General features: G+C 41.4%; 1 protein-coding gene across 6 annotated transcripts; it reads left to right on the top strand.

The window, feature by feature from the left end:
- The first annotated feature begins 9,588 nt into the window (after positions 1-9,588).
- On the top strand, positions 9,589-14,844 carry LOC143484326 (uncharacterized). 6 transcript variants are annotated; one of them, XR_013122602.1, is made up of 5 exons: positions 9,605-10,343; positions 12,368-12,461; positions 13,923-14,249; positions 14,360-14,537; positions 14,607-14,844. XR_013122602.1 is itself a non-coding variant. In XM_076983006.1 (4 exons), the coding sequence occupies exons 1-4, from the start codon at positions 10,310-10,312 to the stop codon at positions 14,740-14,742; spliced, it is 588 nt and encodes a 195-aa protein (XP_076839121.1). In that variant the 5' UTR covers positions 9,589-10,309; the 3' UTR covers positions 14,743-14,844. The 6 variants fall into 6 exon arrangements, 3 of the variants coding, with proteins under 3 accessions (XP_076839121.1, XP_076839123.1, XP_076839122.1); XR_013122603.1 differs by having other exon boundaries at positions 9,589-10,343; positions 12,615-14,249; positions 14,360-14,844; XR_013122604.1 differs by having other exon boundaries at positions 9,589-10,343; positions 12,368-12,700; positions 12,807-14,249; positions 14,360-14,844.
- Positions 14,845-15,968: the final 1,124 nt, after the last annotated feature.

Genomic DNA, 15,968 nt, shown 5'->3' with positions numbered 1-15,968 from the left:
GTTTGTTTTTGGCAAACAAAGCATGCATTTAAAACGATAGGAATGATTCATCCGTTCAGAAAACTGGAACATTTTGTCGAGATACGGCCATGGGTGCAAAAGAGCATGCCAGGGTTGCCAGCTCTCACGCATTGAGCGTGAGACACACGCATTTGACCGTTTTCACACGCTCTCACGCCACAGTTCCGATATCTCACGCCGATAAAAAATCTAGTTTATTTACCTCTGATCTATATCTATCAACCACCAGCGATCGAGATATAATACTTAATTTGTGTCCATTTTTCACCGCCCCGGTAACGTTCGCCACCCCCCGATCAACAATTTACACTCGCCACCAAGTACAGGTTCAAATCTCCCTCCAAGCGATCTTGAAAAGTTGGCAACCCTGGCATGCTCCATCACCGCCGTCTCCGCTCATGTTGCTGTTATTTAGGAAAAGAACGACTAGCGACACCGAACTTGATTTTACACCTCACAGACACATCCTTGATTGCTGATAGGCTGTCACCTGTGAAAATACTATCGGGGGAGGGGAGGAGAGTTGTGTGTGGAAGTAACGAGTAACGAGAGCTGGACAGAAATGTAGTGGAGTGATAAGTACTGTATTTGTTATTCAACTGTAGTGAAGTGAAAGTCACAAGTATTTAAAAAAAAATCTACTTAAGTAAAGTACAAATACTCAAGAACTGTACTTAAGTACAGTACTTAAGTAAATGTACTTCGTTACTGCCCACCTCTGGCAGGGATAACACGATGGAATGAATATATGTACAGATGAGGAGAGAACAAAGTTAAGTTGCCATATTGCAAATTGTGATATTCGTCCTAATTCAGAATTAGTCCACCGCATTTACCCATCTGCACAGTGAGAACACACACTAGTGATCACTTGTGGTACACATGTGCCCAGAGCGCTGGACAAGCCTAGGCAGGCACCCGGGGAGTAGTTGGGGTTAAGTGTCTTGCTCAAGGGCACTTCAGTCATTGCCTGTGAATCAAGCCCACGACCCTCCGGTCAAAAGACCATTACCACCCCTAACAAAACACAAATGTAACAGGCTAACAAGAGGTGTGACAACACATGACAGTATATACAAAGTGACGTGAGAGTATGCACAAAGTGAAACAACAAATGCATGTGGTGGGTCATACCACGTAGACAAATTCATGAGGTGTGAGCCATACAGCTACATTGTTGGCTATATAAGGACATTGTTTAGTAAATTGTGGGCGTGAGTGATAGGTGAACTGTATGTCCACTTCCTCCTTCCACTGACTATAAATGTCAGTGGGAGATACTGTCTGTTTTATGTAAACTGAGAGGTAAATTTGAAAAGCCAAAATCTCAGATTGGACAAAGATTCCAACCAAGATAAGGTGAGATGTGAAGTTAACAAATACTAAATGTAATTTGATGCTATTAACACCTTTTCCTTTATTAGCTTTACTGCTGATTACTGCCATGTCTTAGCTTCATAACTGTCATAACTTCATCACTTAATTGGTATTTGTACTTTTACCATATTCTAGAGGAATAATTTAAATCAAATAGAACAATAACCCAGAAGCTTTAATATATTTATATAACATTTTTTTTTCTGTTTTTATTGACAGGCATGAATCCCAAATTCATTGAGATCTCGGCCCTGGGGAGGCCCCTATATCCCGGCATGTTGTACGACTGCCGCAGTGATTCCTTCATTCCAGGTAACGTTCCCATTACCTGCTACATTTCACATTCCATCTAAATGGTGATATTATTTAATGTAACATATGGCTGGTGGTTAACACAGTGCACTAACATATAGGCCTACCAGTAGCGAACCGTGACCATTAAACCTGGGCCTGCGCCCCCCCCCCCCGCCCGAAAAACAATTGTTTCCTTTCCTAATTTATTGCAATAAATAAATTAAAAAAAACTGAGACAACAGTGCAGCTTTAGAAACGCAATAAACATTAAGAAGTTATCTAGTACAAATGTTAAGCAAAATAAGGTTCCAACAAAATAAGGTTCACAGCTCTGTGTTCCTCGGAAGCGGAATATGTAAACAACGCGTCCTTAAAACAAGTCAAAATGAGGCTCAGTATTGTGTATGGCCTCCACGTGCCTGTGTGACCTCCCTACAATGCCTGGGCATGCTCCTGATGAGGTGGCGGATGGTCTCCTGAGGGATCTCCTCCCAGACCTGGACTAAAACATCCGCCAACTCCTGGACAGTCTGTGGTGCAACGTGACGTTGGTGGATGGAGCAAGACATGATGTCCCAGATGTGCTCAATTGGATTCAGGTCTTGGGAACGGGCGGGCCAGTCCATAGCTTCAATGCCTTCATCTTGCAGGAACTGCTGACACACTCCAGCCACATGAGGTCTAGCATTGTCCCGCATTAGTAGGAACCCAGGGCCAACCGCACCAACATATGGTCTCACAAGGGGTCTGAGGATCTCATCTCGGTACCTAATGGCAGTCAGGCTACATCTGTTGAGCACATGGAGGGCTGTGCGGCCCTCCAAAGAAATGCCACCCCACACCATTACTGACCCACTGCCAAACCGGTCATGCTGAAGGATGTTGCAGGCAGCAGATTGCTCTCCACGGCGTCTCCAGACTCTGTCACGTCTGTCACATGTGCTCAGTGTGAACCTGCTTTCATCTGTGAAGAGCACAAGGCGCCAGTGCCGAATTTGCCGATCCTGGTGTTCTCTGGCAAATGCCAAGCGTCCTGTACAGTGTTGGGCTGTGAGCACAACCCCCATCTGTGGACGTCGGGCCCTCATACCATCCTCATGGAGTCAGTTTCTAACCGTTTGTGCAGACACATGCACATTTGTGGCCTGCTGGAGGTCATTTTGCAGGGCTCTGGCAGTGCTCCTCCTGTTCCTTCTTGCACAAAGGCGGAGGTAGCGGTCCTGCTGCTGGGTTGTTGCCCTCCTCCACGTCTCCTGGTGTACCGGCCTGTCTCCTGGTAGCGCCTCCAGCCTCTGGACACTACGCTGACAGACACAGCAAACCTTCTTGCCACAGCTTGCATTGATGTGCCATCCTGGATGAGCTGCACTACCTGAGTCACTTGTGTGGGTTGTAGAGTCCGTCTCATGCTACCACGAGTGTGAAAGGACCACCAACATTCAAAAGTGACCAAAACATCAGCCAGAAAGCATAGGTACTGAGAAGTGGTCTGTGGTCCCCACCTGCAGAACCACTCCTTTTTAGGGGGGGGGGGGGGGGGGTCTTGCTAATTGCCTCTCATTTCTACCTGTTGTCTATTCCATTTGCACAACAGCAGGTGAAATTGATTCACAATCAGTGTTGCTTCCTAACTGAACAGGTTGGTTTCACAGAAGTGTGGTTGACTTGGAGTTATATTGTATTGTTTAAGTGTTTCCTTTATTTTTTTGAGCAGTGTATATATCTGTATATGTGTGTCCGTGTGTGCAACTGGCGTCTCTCTCTTGACTTGTCACTCATGGGATACAAACAGAGAGATATAATTAATGTGGCATTAGTATGGACAAGGCTTTTCCAGTTCGTGACTACTTGTATTAATAAGTGACACAGCTGCTGTATGTTTTCGTAATCCGGCCCGGATTTTCTGGGACAAGTTGGTTTTTTTTCTGATCTCCGCTGCATCAGCTGGCCCAGTCCGCGGCCGCGGTCCAACTCGTTCATGTGTTTACAGGCTCAGTCCGCGGCCGCGCGCTGAGCAGGTTTGCCTGACTTGAGCGGGGGAGAGGTACTAGGATTATTTCATCTTTGCTTACACAACGCTGTGGTTGTCATTATGAATGGCAGAGGCAAGACCGGTGGAGACCGGTAGACCCGAGTTTCTAGGTTCAGTCTGACTTGTATTTAGCATCAGGGCAGCCAAGTTTCTTTTTTGGCTTGTTTTGTTCAAAAATAATTTACCTTGTTAGTTTACACAAAGACAACATGGCCGCAGGACCGGCCGCTCAGCCGGCGGTCAGGAAATACTGGGCTAAAGTTTACTACGCAGGCCCTGGAGATACACCAAGTCGGTCTGAAGTGGGAACCAATCTTTTAGCAAGTCAATGGATAACAGTCCAAGAAATATATTCATTGAAATGATCTTTTTAAATGAACGAGCTTTGAACAGTTTTCCCCTACTGTTCCAAGGGGGAGAGTTTTGGAAAAACTGGGAGATTGAAACCTCTGCCCCCCAGGATATCAAGACCGTATATGTGAAATTCTGGACGGGCCGTGTCACTGATGCCGATATTGAACTCTGTCTTAGCAGATATTGTGTGATCTTACAACCTGTTTTTAAGCTTGTAGATCAGTTTGGGATGTGGTACGGAGTACGTCGCTATAAAGTTAAGCTTGATAAATCCCCGAGTGGGTCACTGTGCCACATTCCTAACTCCATTGCCCTCGAACCTTACAATGGTAAGGTGTCCTATCAAGGTCAGATGCAGAGGTGTTACATATGCCACTCGTCTGAACATCAAGTCAAAGACTGATCTTCAACGCTGCTGAAAATGCGGTCAACTGGGTCATAAAGGAAGGGCTTGTACCAACGATGAGATGTAATCTGTGCGGTACACGGGGCCACACGTATTTCTCGTGCCCTAGTTCTTACAGCAACCGCCTTAAAACACAGAAAAAAACAAGAGACACAGCCTTTTATGGAGACATTTTCTCCCTGTTGTTCACGAGATAACACTGATCTACAGGAAGCAGAGATTATGTTACTGGATGGAGTAGACATCATACGGCTACAGGAGAACAACGTCGTGGTCGGGGAGCAACGATCAGACCAGGTGGAGGAGCAGGCGAGCTTTCCTGTCTCTGAGCAAACATCTGTGACCAGCCCCGGAGTTCTCGACGTATAGCAATTCCATCATATGGAAGAGTTTCGAAGTCACCATCATTGCAGTTCTCACTCCAACCGCACCAGACAAGTCAGAACATGGGATCGGCTGTTCCGGTATCCCCCAACACATCCAAGAAGTCAGTAGGTAATGCGTCCTTTATGTCCTCTGCTTCTGGAACTAATAGCAATGAAGCGCTAATTGTTGAATTTCCTATACTGGAAAAATATCTTAAACGAAGAGGAAAAAAATGCATGAATGTTGATCAGAACGTTAACAAAAAGATCAAGGAACAGGAATATGGTGTTAGTATTGCTTGTACTATAAGGGTTAATGTGTGTATGTTTAATTTATACCAATATGAGCACTTTCCCGTTGACAATATTATCTAGCAATTTAAGGGGCAAACAATCCACTGCCAATAGAATTTAAAAGATAAGTGTACTTATACAGAAGAGATGTGATATTGTGTGCATTCAGGAAACCAGACTATCCACCTTTAAGGATGTTGACAGCGTATCTGCATTATGGAGTAAAGGGAAGTCTGTGTTTTCTATTGGGGAGGACAGGGCGGACGGGATTGGGATTTTATTTTCAAATCAAAGAGTTAATATGATCAAAGTACGTGAAAGTATTCCGGGGAGATTAATGTTCTGTGATGTAGACCTATACACCTACACATAATCATAGTCCTATGTCTATTGGTGATGATTTATAAGTATACTTACCTGTGACCAGTCTGCATCTAACTGACTAAAAGAGTAAGAGTTTAAATTTCTGGCTTTTACTTACCTGGGCAGGTGCAACCTCTGCAGAAGAGGAGGGACGAACTTAAACTTTATAAAAGTGATTGTATATGCATGTGCATATGTAGAATGGAACAATGTCATGACGTGAAAAGATGTAACAAAAGCTGTTTATTCAATCGCATGTTGACTGCAATTAGAATGTTTTTATATTCTTTGTCCCCGTTGTACTGGTATCAGGAATGGAATGTTTATAGAATATAATGGGGTGTAATTAGTAGAGTGGGAAACGAGCCTGGGAGAGCAGGCTGGCAATGTATGTGATGACGGGATCTATGTGACTTTGCAGTCACCGATCCGTAAACTCTGATTAAGAGGACTCAATTTTATACCGTTTTATTTTTTTCCATGAACGCGCGTTGTATATATGTATATAGCTGTAGGTGTCTAAAATAAATGTGCAAAGGAAAAAGGCAAAGTTTCGACCTCTTGTACGGATTTATTCCAGGCCACAAGGCCCTCGCCCGGCACTACCCATAGAGTGCGACTCCCTCCTCCTATACACCTGTGGGGTTCAGGGTCGCGCTTTATCACATGTTCGCTGATGTAATTTTAAATAATCATAAAATAAGAATTATTAATGTTTATACAGCACAGGATAAAGTAAGAAAGGTAGCTTTATTTCATAAAATAATTTATTTTATTTTCATAAAATAAAAGTATTATATACTTTATAACATAAAAAAAGGGTTTTATGTTATTGTTTGTGGAGATTTTAATACAGTAACGGATAGAAATGATGTTTTTCCTTTAACTAAACACAGCATAGGCCTAGCAGGCAAAGTGTTAAAACAAACAATGATCCAGGGTAACATACAAGACACCTATAGGGTGTCCCTGATGGCTCTGATTTTACTCGGAGTGACTCTAAATTTAAACCCAGAATAGATCGAATTTATTAGTAATAATTTAGAAGTAACATTTTATTGTACTAAAATGCTTGTAGATTCTGATCACTTGGCAGTAATGTGTAAGGTTCACTTAAGTGGTTCTTTAACGAAATCATATTGGAAATTAAACAGTAGAATTTTACAATCTACATCTGTGGTTGAGGATCTTAAAGGTGACTTATTGAAAATCATATCATTGAGTGAATTTGTGGAACCGCTCACCTTGTGGGAAGTCTTAAAAAAACGTAGCAGGGCGTTGTGTAAAATTTAAAGTTTAGAAATAAACAAAGAAATTAATAATTAATATAAAAATAGTATAATTAAGTATATAGCATTGAAAAATAATAAACAACTAAGTGATGTTGAAAATACAATTGAAGGCACATAAAGTTATTGATAAATATAATAATGACTCATTAGTGAATCTAAAAGTGCGGCTTGGAATGGACCTTGATGTTGATTTAAATCCGCAGCATGTTGCAGAGCTCGTTGAAAAAAACAAACTTTTATTAGTAGTATTTTAAATAGTAATGGTATAGTTGTTAATGACATGAATGAAATAATTAATGCAGAATGTGAGAATATGTATAAAAGTATTGACATAGATAACGGAAGTATGGATAGTTTTCTAACTGATAAACATTCAGATTCTTATGATCATTTAGCAAGTGATATCATGGTATATGAGGTAATTACAGGTTTAAGTAAAAAAAAAAACTCCAGGTAAAGATGGTTTACCATCTGAGTTTTATCAGTTGTGTGAGGGGGAATTGGGTGAAATTTTAACACGGGTGTATAATAAAAGGTATAAAAAAAAAAAGGGTGTATGCATGACACTTTATGATGGTGTTCTATCCTTATTATATAAAAAGGGTGATGTGCGGCTATTAAATAATTAGACATCTCACTATGATGAATATGGATTATAAGATTTTTGCTAAAATTTTAATGAACAGATTAAGGTTTTGGATTCAGTGAGAACAAACATGTGTCATAAAAGGGCGACTGTTATGGGACAACCTCTGCACACTCAGAGAGAATTGTATGAAAGTAATGAAAGTTGTTTTATTGTAGCTTTGGATCAAAAAAGCCTTTGATTATGCCTCTAGAACTTATTTATGGGAAGTTTTAAAGACTTACAACTTTCCAGAAAAGTTTATAGATATGATTAAATGTCTAGACGTCGGTTCAGATAAATATAAACGGGAATCTGACAGTGCACTTTCAGGCTCATAGAGGAGTGAAGCAAGGGTGTCCCCTCAGTGCGGCTCTTTATGTTCTGGCAATCAGCCCCTTAATTAAAAAAATTTTAAATGATGATGAAATAAAAAGATGTTAAAGTCGGTGATAGGACTGTTAAAATTACGGCTTATGCCGATGATATTACTGTCTTTGTGAAAAGCAATGAAGAAATGCAGTGCGTACTTAACCATTTTAAAACTTACGAGGAAGCATCAGGTGCAGTTTTAAAATCAGAATGTCTCTGGATTGGAGATCCGGATATGAAGTTTAAAACGGATATCCCGGAACGATCACATATTAAGGTCTTAGGTATTTGGATAGATAACCAAAAGTGTGTAGATTATAATTGGGAACAGAAACAAGAAGAAATTAAGGTTGAAATTAAAAAATGGTCATAAAAATTTGTTATAAAGCAAGAATTGGTATTTTAAAAACGTTTTTTTCTTTTTCTAGCATGCGTATTTCCACCCACTGACAGGTGGTGCAAGAAGATTAATAACATATTTTGTAATTTTATTTGGAATACTAGGGAAGTGACTAAAAGAGAGTTACTTTTTAAAGGTAGGCACCTAGGGGGTTTGGGAGCTTTAGATGTATCTTTGAAACTTAAAATAGCCTTCAGCAAGATTATAGCAAATGGAATTAATAGGCAGGTTGAATGGGTGGGTAACATCTCGAACTGGAAACAAAAAATTAAAGGGAAAAAACGGGATGTAATACCGTATTATAAATTGATTTTTAGTGATTTTAGTAATAAATATGAACAATTGAATATTGGGTGAATTTATCTAACAAGAGTATTTATAGCCTGATCTGTGAAGTGTATGGGGATAAAGTTGATTTTAGGAATTTGGATAGTGACGACTTGTGTATACAAAACATTTTAGTGGGAATATGTCTGAGAAGGTTCGGGATATTCAGGAACTGATTGCGGTAAGGAGGCTCCCCGTACGAGATGTCGTTAGGTAGAGCTGTTATGCAACAACCACTGAATGTCCTATGCCTCGTTGCAATGAACTTTGGATCATTTTCTCTTCGAATGTGATCGATCTAAAGATGTTTGGAAAAAAAGTTTGACATGGGAGTTAATATTAATATGAACAGCAATGCAATATGTTATGGAATTTTTGAAGAAAATCTCTCTAAGCAGCAAAGACTTTTTTTGGTTCATTCTTAATATTGTGAAATCAAAATTGTGGAAGACTAGGACACGAATGACAATTGACCACATCTCCATTCCTTGTGAACAGATTTTAAAGACTTTAAAATACATTAAAAAAAAGTGAGGAATGGGAAACACCTCTTACCTCTTAACACTCCAGCCTATGTGACAATCTGGATCTTTGAAGCCTTTGTAATAAGGGTATGATTGTATGTTTTGTGGTTGTATTATGCATGTAGTCTTTTGAGATTTCTAATAATAATAATAATAATAAAAAAGGCACCGTTAAACAGCAGCGTGACTACGGGCGGAGCCGGCCATATCCTCCACGGGCTGAGTTAAACCACCGGCAGCCGGCGGCCCACTAACCCATTGGCCCACCGGGGAAATCCCCGGTAGTAATGTGGCGAGTGTGTCTTTTTAACCAATGATATACAACACTTTTATTCTACTTTCAATCAAAACGTTGTTTTGAAAATGACCCCGTAAAATATGCTATACTGTTTATCATACCCGTGTACACATACACTATAGCAATACATTAGATTACGCCAAGAGTGGTGAGATTGGCAAATGAAAAGTAACAAGTGGTGCTTCACATATGAAATGCAGGAACACCGGAGAACTGCTGCCACCTAGTGAATTAATCTGGGAGTTCAATACAGCAGCAGTTAGGCCAAGTAAAACAGAGTTAACGGAATATTTGTGACGACGGGTGTACGTTCTGTACACACCGCGCCAGAAAATGTAGAGAGATAGACCCAAGCGCCGTATGAAGCAGGCAGATGTTCGCTGAAAACTGCGTGCGTGCAATGAACCCACGCAGATCAACAGAAAATAAATCCCACATCGTGCACGTAAACACACACACACACAGTAGAAAAACCAAACTCAAAAGGACGCGGAAAACTCGAGGCGCAAAATAAACAAAACCGTGAACTAACGGGAGAGAAAAATAAAAACTACGGAAATAATGCGGAATAACTTCAACGCGTGACAATGGAACTAAGGACGCCAGGGGAAGACTGGCAGCAGGCAAACGCCGCAACAAAACCCTTCCCAAAATAAAAGAGTAAGCGATAGGAAGAGAGATAGCTGGAGGAAAACTTGAGATGGGCCAGTAAGAGGCGCAGGAGATAGACACTCTAATAAGTAAGTGAGAGTGAGAATGAGAGAGGTGGCGAAACACCTTCACAAAGAGAGCGCAACGGCAGGACAGAGAAAGGGCTGAGCATGTAACAGGCAAGCCAAAACGAATCAGCCATTTTTAAGTACGTGATTGCAGCACACTGTCCTATCCCGTGATTCAACTGGAGCAACTGTCCTATCCCATGATTCAATTGGAGCAGCGGAGGAGTTCGAAGTCAGAAAAATAAAATGGCGGAAAGCGGCGAGCCAGCAATTTACAAGTGTAAGTAGATACAAACACAAAATAAAACATTTTTAAAATATGATGATGTGCAAACTAAGTGCAACCCAAGTGCCGTTACAAGTAGTGTCACTGAGAATGAAAAATACAATTTGTTAGATTACATATTTATCGTTTTTACATTTTTTATTAACGTAGTTAGCGAGTCCAAGCTGAGGTAATCTTGTTAGCTCGCTAGTTAACCCGTCAAGCTAATACCGATTAACTCGTACTGTTGCCATAGTTACTTTGAAACAGGAATCCGACTACTGACTACTTCTTTAAAAAGTAACTCAGTTAAGTTACTGACTACTTGCTTTTAAAAGTAACTAAGTTAGATTACTTTTAGTTACTTTCAGCAGAGGCTGATCCCCCGCCCCTATAATATGAAAATGACTACCAGTTCTGCCAATACTCACTTTATTGACATGTATTTTAACCGGAACATCAAAAATGACACTGGCATTTGTAAACTTTTTCTTGAAATAGGCTTACATGTTTTTTAAATAAATAAATAAGACAGTCTTTCTGTTCAACTCCGCCCACTTACAGGGTTGCCAACTCTCACTCATTGAGACACACCTCTGATCCACATCTATGATTCAATGAGTTACTAGTTCGATCTGGCGCCAACCACCGGCGATCGATCGATCGCGATATAATACTGAATTTAGTCCATTTTACACCCCGCCCGGTAACAATTTACGTTCGCCGCAAGCCCCGGTTTTTTTTTTCCAGGTTTGACGTTGTGTTTTTGAAAGTAGACAGCACTCTGTCGCCAGGACAGAGTGTACAACGGACCTTAATGTTGTCTTCCTTAGCCGAAATAAAATCAAAATAATACCTGTATTTCCAGCTGCTAAAGGCGAACCTCTCCTTCCATCTGACTTTGGCGCCGCAGAGCAGAGATGACGCAACCGCGTAAGAAACGAGTAGCCAAAAAATAAGAATGAATAAATATATCCTACGTTCCCCCGAAATGCAGAAATAGTACCGCACGATGTTTTAGATAAGTAACTTTAATCTGACTACTAGTTTTTAAATAGTAGTTGCGTTAGACTACTCGTTACTGAAAAAAGTAGTCCGACTACAGTAACGCGTTACTAAGTAACGCGTTACCGGCATCACTGTTAACTCGTATATCCGATAACGCGAAAAATGTGCGGTATTAATGTCGGTTTTGTTAGATTTATATGCATATCCGAATGGAGCTATGGATTTCTGTATTTTTTAGTGTTTATGACCATCAGCGAGTCCAAGCTGAGGTAATCTTAGCTCGCTAGTTAACCCGTCAAGCTAATACCGATTAACTCGTATATCCGATAACGCGAAAATGTGCGGTATTAATGTCGGTTTTGTTAGATTTATATGCATATGCGCATATCCGAATGGAGCTATGGATTTCTGTATTTTTTTGTGTTTATGACCATCAGCGAGTCCAAGCTGAGGTAATCTTAGCTCGCTAGTTGACCCGTCAAGCTAATACTAATTGTCGTACCGATTATTCCGCAACAAAATCTGAAGCGCATCCGTCAATTTTAGACCATTTTGCTCGCAATGATTTTAAGACATGACTGACTAAAGCTGGGTGTATACTGTGCGATTTTTGGCCCATTTTCAGCCGATTTTTCACTCGTGCGACTATTTTTGCGATCGGGCCGAGTTTCGGCTCAAACATGTTTGAAATTCAAATCGCTCCTCGTGAGAGTATCGCACTGTTGAAGCACGATTACACGATTTAAAATATCGTACAGTGTACGCCCAGCTTTAATCTGGGTTACAAGTGGTTTGCAGGTCGAATTCCTTTGTTTATTTTCTTTTATTTTAAACCTTGGTTGTTTGTCATACTGATATAACGACATTCGTGCATTCATCTCACCTTTTTAGTAATACTATTGAAAGGCTAACCTATTCTTACCATATTCTATACTATAAAAATATATCTAGCTTTGTGATTATTGATTTTTGTAACTTTGCTACACTGATACAGTAACCATCAATTTTAAAGCTATAGTTTATTCTTGCAGGGACTGATGAAGACACCAGGGACCTTATCCGGTGGAGGGTGGCCAATGCGCCCCTCTTCACCGGTAAAAGAAATGCAGCAGTACGAGGTTTTGAGTAAGTAACTTTGGTTAAATTAATACATCTGCATTACAGGTCATGTACACTATTAATTACAAAAGGCTGTATGTAATAGAGATGTAGTATTAACAGTTTTAAGACAGTGTATGCATTTTACTGTAGTTAACGGTTATGTCCATTATCTTGCAGAGCCTTCGTCTTGGAGAAAAAACTGCCAAAGGCAATCTCTCCACTTTATGTTAAAAAAGTGGGAGAACCTGAAGCAAAAATATAAAGTCTCTTCCTGATAGTTTATCAGATTAAAATAATTCAGTGAAGGTTTAGTTATAATACAAGGTGTTGCCCCCCGTTCCCTCTTCCGTGTTTTTATTAATTTTGTAGGAACTGAAGTGCCCCCCCACTGGGGTGAGTACAGAGGGTGGTGTAGCAACAGCAGCATCCTGGAAATGGTATGCTGCCATGGATGAGGCAATAGGAGGGAGGCCATCAATTAGTCCACCCACCCTTATTGCCTCATCTGGCCAGGGTGCTGCTGTTGAGCCACTGCCCTCTGTAAAGGAACCCCTTGCCAAGAAGAGGCGGGGGAATTTAATGGACTATTTGAGGGAGTTGGAAGAGAGGGAAAATGAGAGGGAGAGAGAGGCTGAGGAAAGAGACGAGAGAAGACTGAGAGAGGCTGAGGAGAGGGAGGAAAGAAGATGGAGAGAGGCTGAGGAGAGGGAGGAAAGAAGATTGAGAGAGGCTGAAGAGAGAGGAAACCAGAGAGAGGGAAACAATAGCACGAGAGGAGAAGAGAGATGCAGAAGCTAGAATAAGAGAGGAAAGGAGGGATAGGGAGGCAAGAGAGAGAGAGGAAAGATTTTTAAATGTTTTGGAGATTTTAGCTAAAAAATAAATTGTTGTATATCAGCTTTCAAGTCTTTTGGTGTTATTATATATTGTGAGAATGATGACAGTAATACATTTGCAACTAGAAATAGTTAGGTTGTAGATTTAATTTAAATATGTTTAGATTTTGTGTGTGCACGCGCACACTTACCCAAGTCTTATACTATAGGTATACTATAGGTAGGGCATAGTTTTCAAGCTTATGCATAAAGGATGTGTGTGACTAGATCTTTTTGTCCCAAACAACTTAATTAATTAAACAAGTTTTAGTCTTCTGATCAGTAGCCACACTGAGTAGAAATTCTCATGTCATAGATCTTTTGAATGTATTGATGGAGCAAGCTTTCTGTTTAAACTTTAATGCTAAATGATATTCATAACCTAAAGGTAATACATCATTTACACCCAACAAGTCTGAGTACAATTTGGAATGATTTTAATTTGGCATCAGTAAGAAAAATGGAGAAATACACAACTTTTTACATTTCTGCAAACATTTCTAAATATAATCATGCTCGTGCAGAGCTAAAACACGATGTTGTGGTGCTGAGACAGCTGCAGCCAGAATCTCTCGTGCATCTTCCCCTGATGTTTGTTCTGTGCCGACAGGCTCTGGTGGGTCAGTGTCATCAGCCTCTTGAACATCTGGGTCCATGATGTCGCCGTGAGCAATGCAGAGGTTGTGGAGCACAGCGCAGCATGCCACAACCTCAGGTGCAAAGACAGGGCTCACCTCAAGGGCTTTAAAGAAAATGGATCGCCAGCGGGTCTTCAGCATTCCAAATGTTCTTTCAATGATGTTCCTGGCCCGAGAGAGTCTGCTGTTAAAACGAGCCTGTACAGGGTTCTGCACAGGCTCTCGATAAGGGGTCAGGAGCTGGATTGGTGCGCTGATGCACGGATAACCCCCATCACCAAGGATGCACCTTCCTCTAGGTGGGTATAGGCCCTCTTTATATATAGGGCTGTTCTTCAGCACCCGTGCGTCGTGTACAGACCCAGGGTAACCAACAAAAATGTCAATAAACCTTCCCTGATGGTCACAGATCGCTTGCAGCTGCACAGAATAAAAAAGCTTCCTGTTCAGGTAGCACTGTGCACTGGCAGATGGGGGTTTTATTCTGATGTGGCACCCGTCGATGGCACCAACTGCCACTTTGAAAGACGCCGATCCAGCCAACTGGGCAAATCCTGCTCCTACCACATCCAGTTCATCACCAGCAGGTAACATAATGACCCTCTTCAAAATGCCACTGACTGCCTTGCTCATTCTGTGCACGATGTCACACACAGAAGATCTTGGGATGGCGAACGCTCGGGAGACCACACGATAGGATGCTGCGTGTGCCAGCCAGTAAAGGAACACCAACAGCTCGATGTCCCTGCTCCACCCATGATCAGTCTCTTGCCTCAGTGCATTACTGAGTGAGGTGATGGTCTCACGGGAGAGTCTGAAATCTGCCCTGAGGTCTCCACCACCGAAATACAGCTGCAAGACGGGCACAGCTGTATTGAGGTGACAATATGTCAGGCTCCCATCCTGTAAATCAATGCACATAATTTAATTAATTATTAATATAATAATACTTTATTTATTTGATCCAATTAGAATTTGGTTTTTTATTTACTGTAAAATAAATTAATTGAATAAATATTTTTGTGAAAGTGGTTTGACTATACATTATTTCATAATCATGAGCACAAAGAATGTTTTTTGCTCCGCGGTATTCAAACCAGATATTTACCACTACGCTCAAAGCTCCACTAACTCTAGCTCCACAACAGGGCTAATCGCGGCGGCGGCGAACGTAAGTTGTTGACCGGGGGGCTTAGGTGGCGAACGTAACACTTGTAACGGAGTGGTTTTTCAATAGCACTGAAATAAATGCTCCGGTTTAAAATTAATTCTCCCGTCACAATAAAAAATTTTTTGTAACAATTTATTCTGGGTCCGGATGGGATAGCATTTGTGTCCGTTGGTTGTGGACCATGGAAATAGAAATTTGCAGAGTTAATCAGGAATGAGATTGGGTCTAGACAGGACTGCGTTCGGGTCCGGATCCGGACCGCGGTCCGCCTGTTAGTGACCTCTGGTCTAGAAATATAACTCGAAGCTTTATTTTAATCATCTTATTATTAAGATGTCATTGATTTGTGCTGTCCAATCAGTAATATAGCCAGGGCTCTCAAGTCTCACGCATAGGCCTTTCTCTCGCTTCCGGGGTCGACGTTTCCGGTCTAGACAGTTCTGTGTAAAATCATTTCCGTTTGGAGCGTTCGTACTTCTGCCATGGCGCAAGTGACTAGCAAGTGTTTTTGCAGCGTACCGCTGTGCTCTAATTCCAAACAAAAACAGCCTTATTTGAGTTTCCACTCGTTCCCAGCTGACGAGGAACTCAGAAAGAAGTGGTTGATGGCCATTAGGAGGAGTGAGGGGCCGAATTTCCAGGTTATTAGGAACAGCACGCACGTGTGTAGCGCACATTTTGAGCCGCAAGACATCTACGTTACGGCAAAGGGCAAAACGTGGCTGAAGAAAGGTGCTATACCGCGTCGTTTCAGCTGGACTCGGCCAGCGAGGCAGTCTGTGTACAGCAGAGTGAAATCCCGCCTAGAGGCTTTCCGTGCACATCCTATGTACAAGTCTGTCTGGGC

The sequence above is a fragment of the Brachyhypopomus gauderio genome, chromosome 20 (assembly GCF_052324685.1).
Source record: "Brachyhypopomus gauderio isolate BG-103 chromosome 20, BGAUD_0.2, whole genome shotgun sequence".
Classification (NCBI taxonomy): Eukaryota; Metazoa; Chordata; class Actinopteri; order Gymnotiformes; family Hypopomidae; genus Brachyhypopomus; species Brachyhypopomus gauderio.
This window is presented reverse-complemented; position numbering and strand designations above follow the sequence as displayed.

Coding starts and splice junctions, on each gene's coding strand:
- LOC143484326 (XM_076983006.1), top strand. CDS start 10,310: ATGGCGGAAAGCGGCGAGCCAGCAATTTACAAGT. Junction 12,462..13,922: donor GCAGCAGTACGAGGTTTTGA/GTAAGTAACTTT, acceptor CTGTGCCGACAG/GCTCTGGTGGGTCAGTGTCA. Junction 14,250..14,609: donor AAGGATGCACCTTCCTCTAG/GTGGGTATAGGC, acceptor CACACACAGAAG/ATCTTGGGATGGCGAACGCT.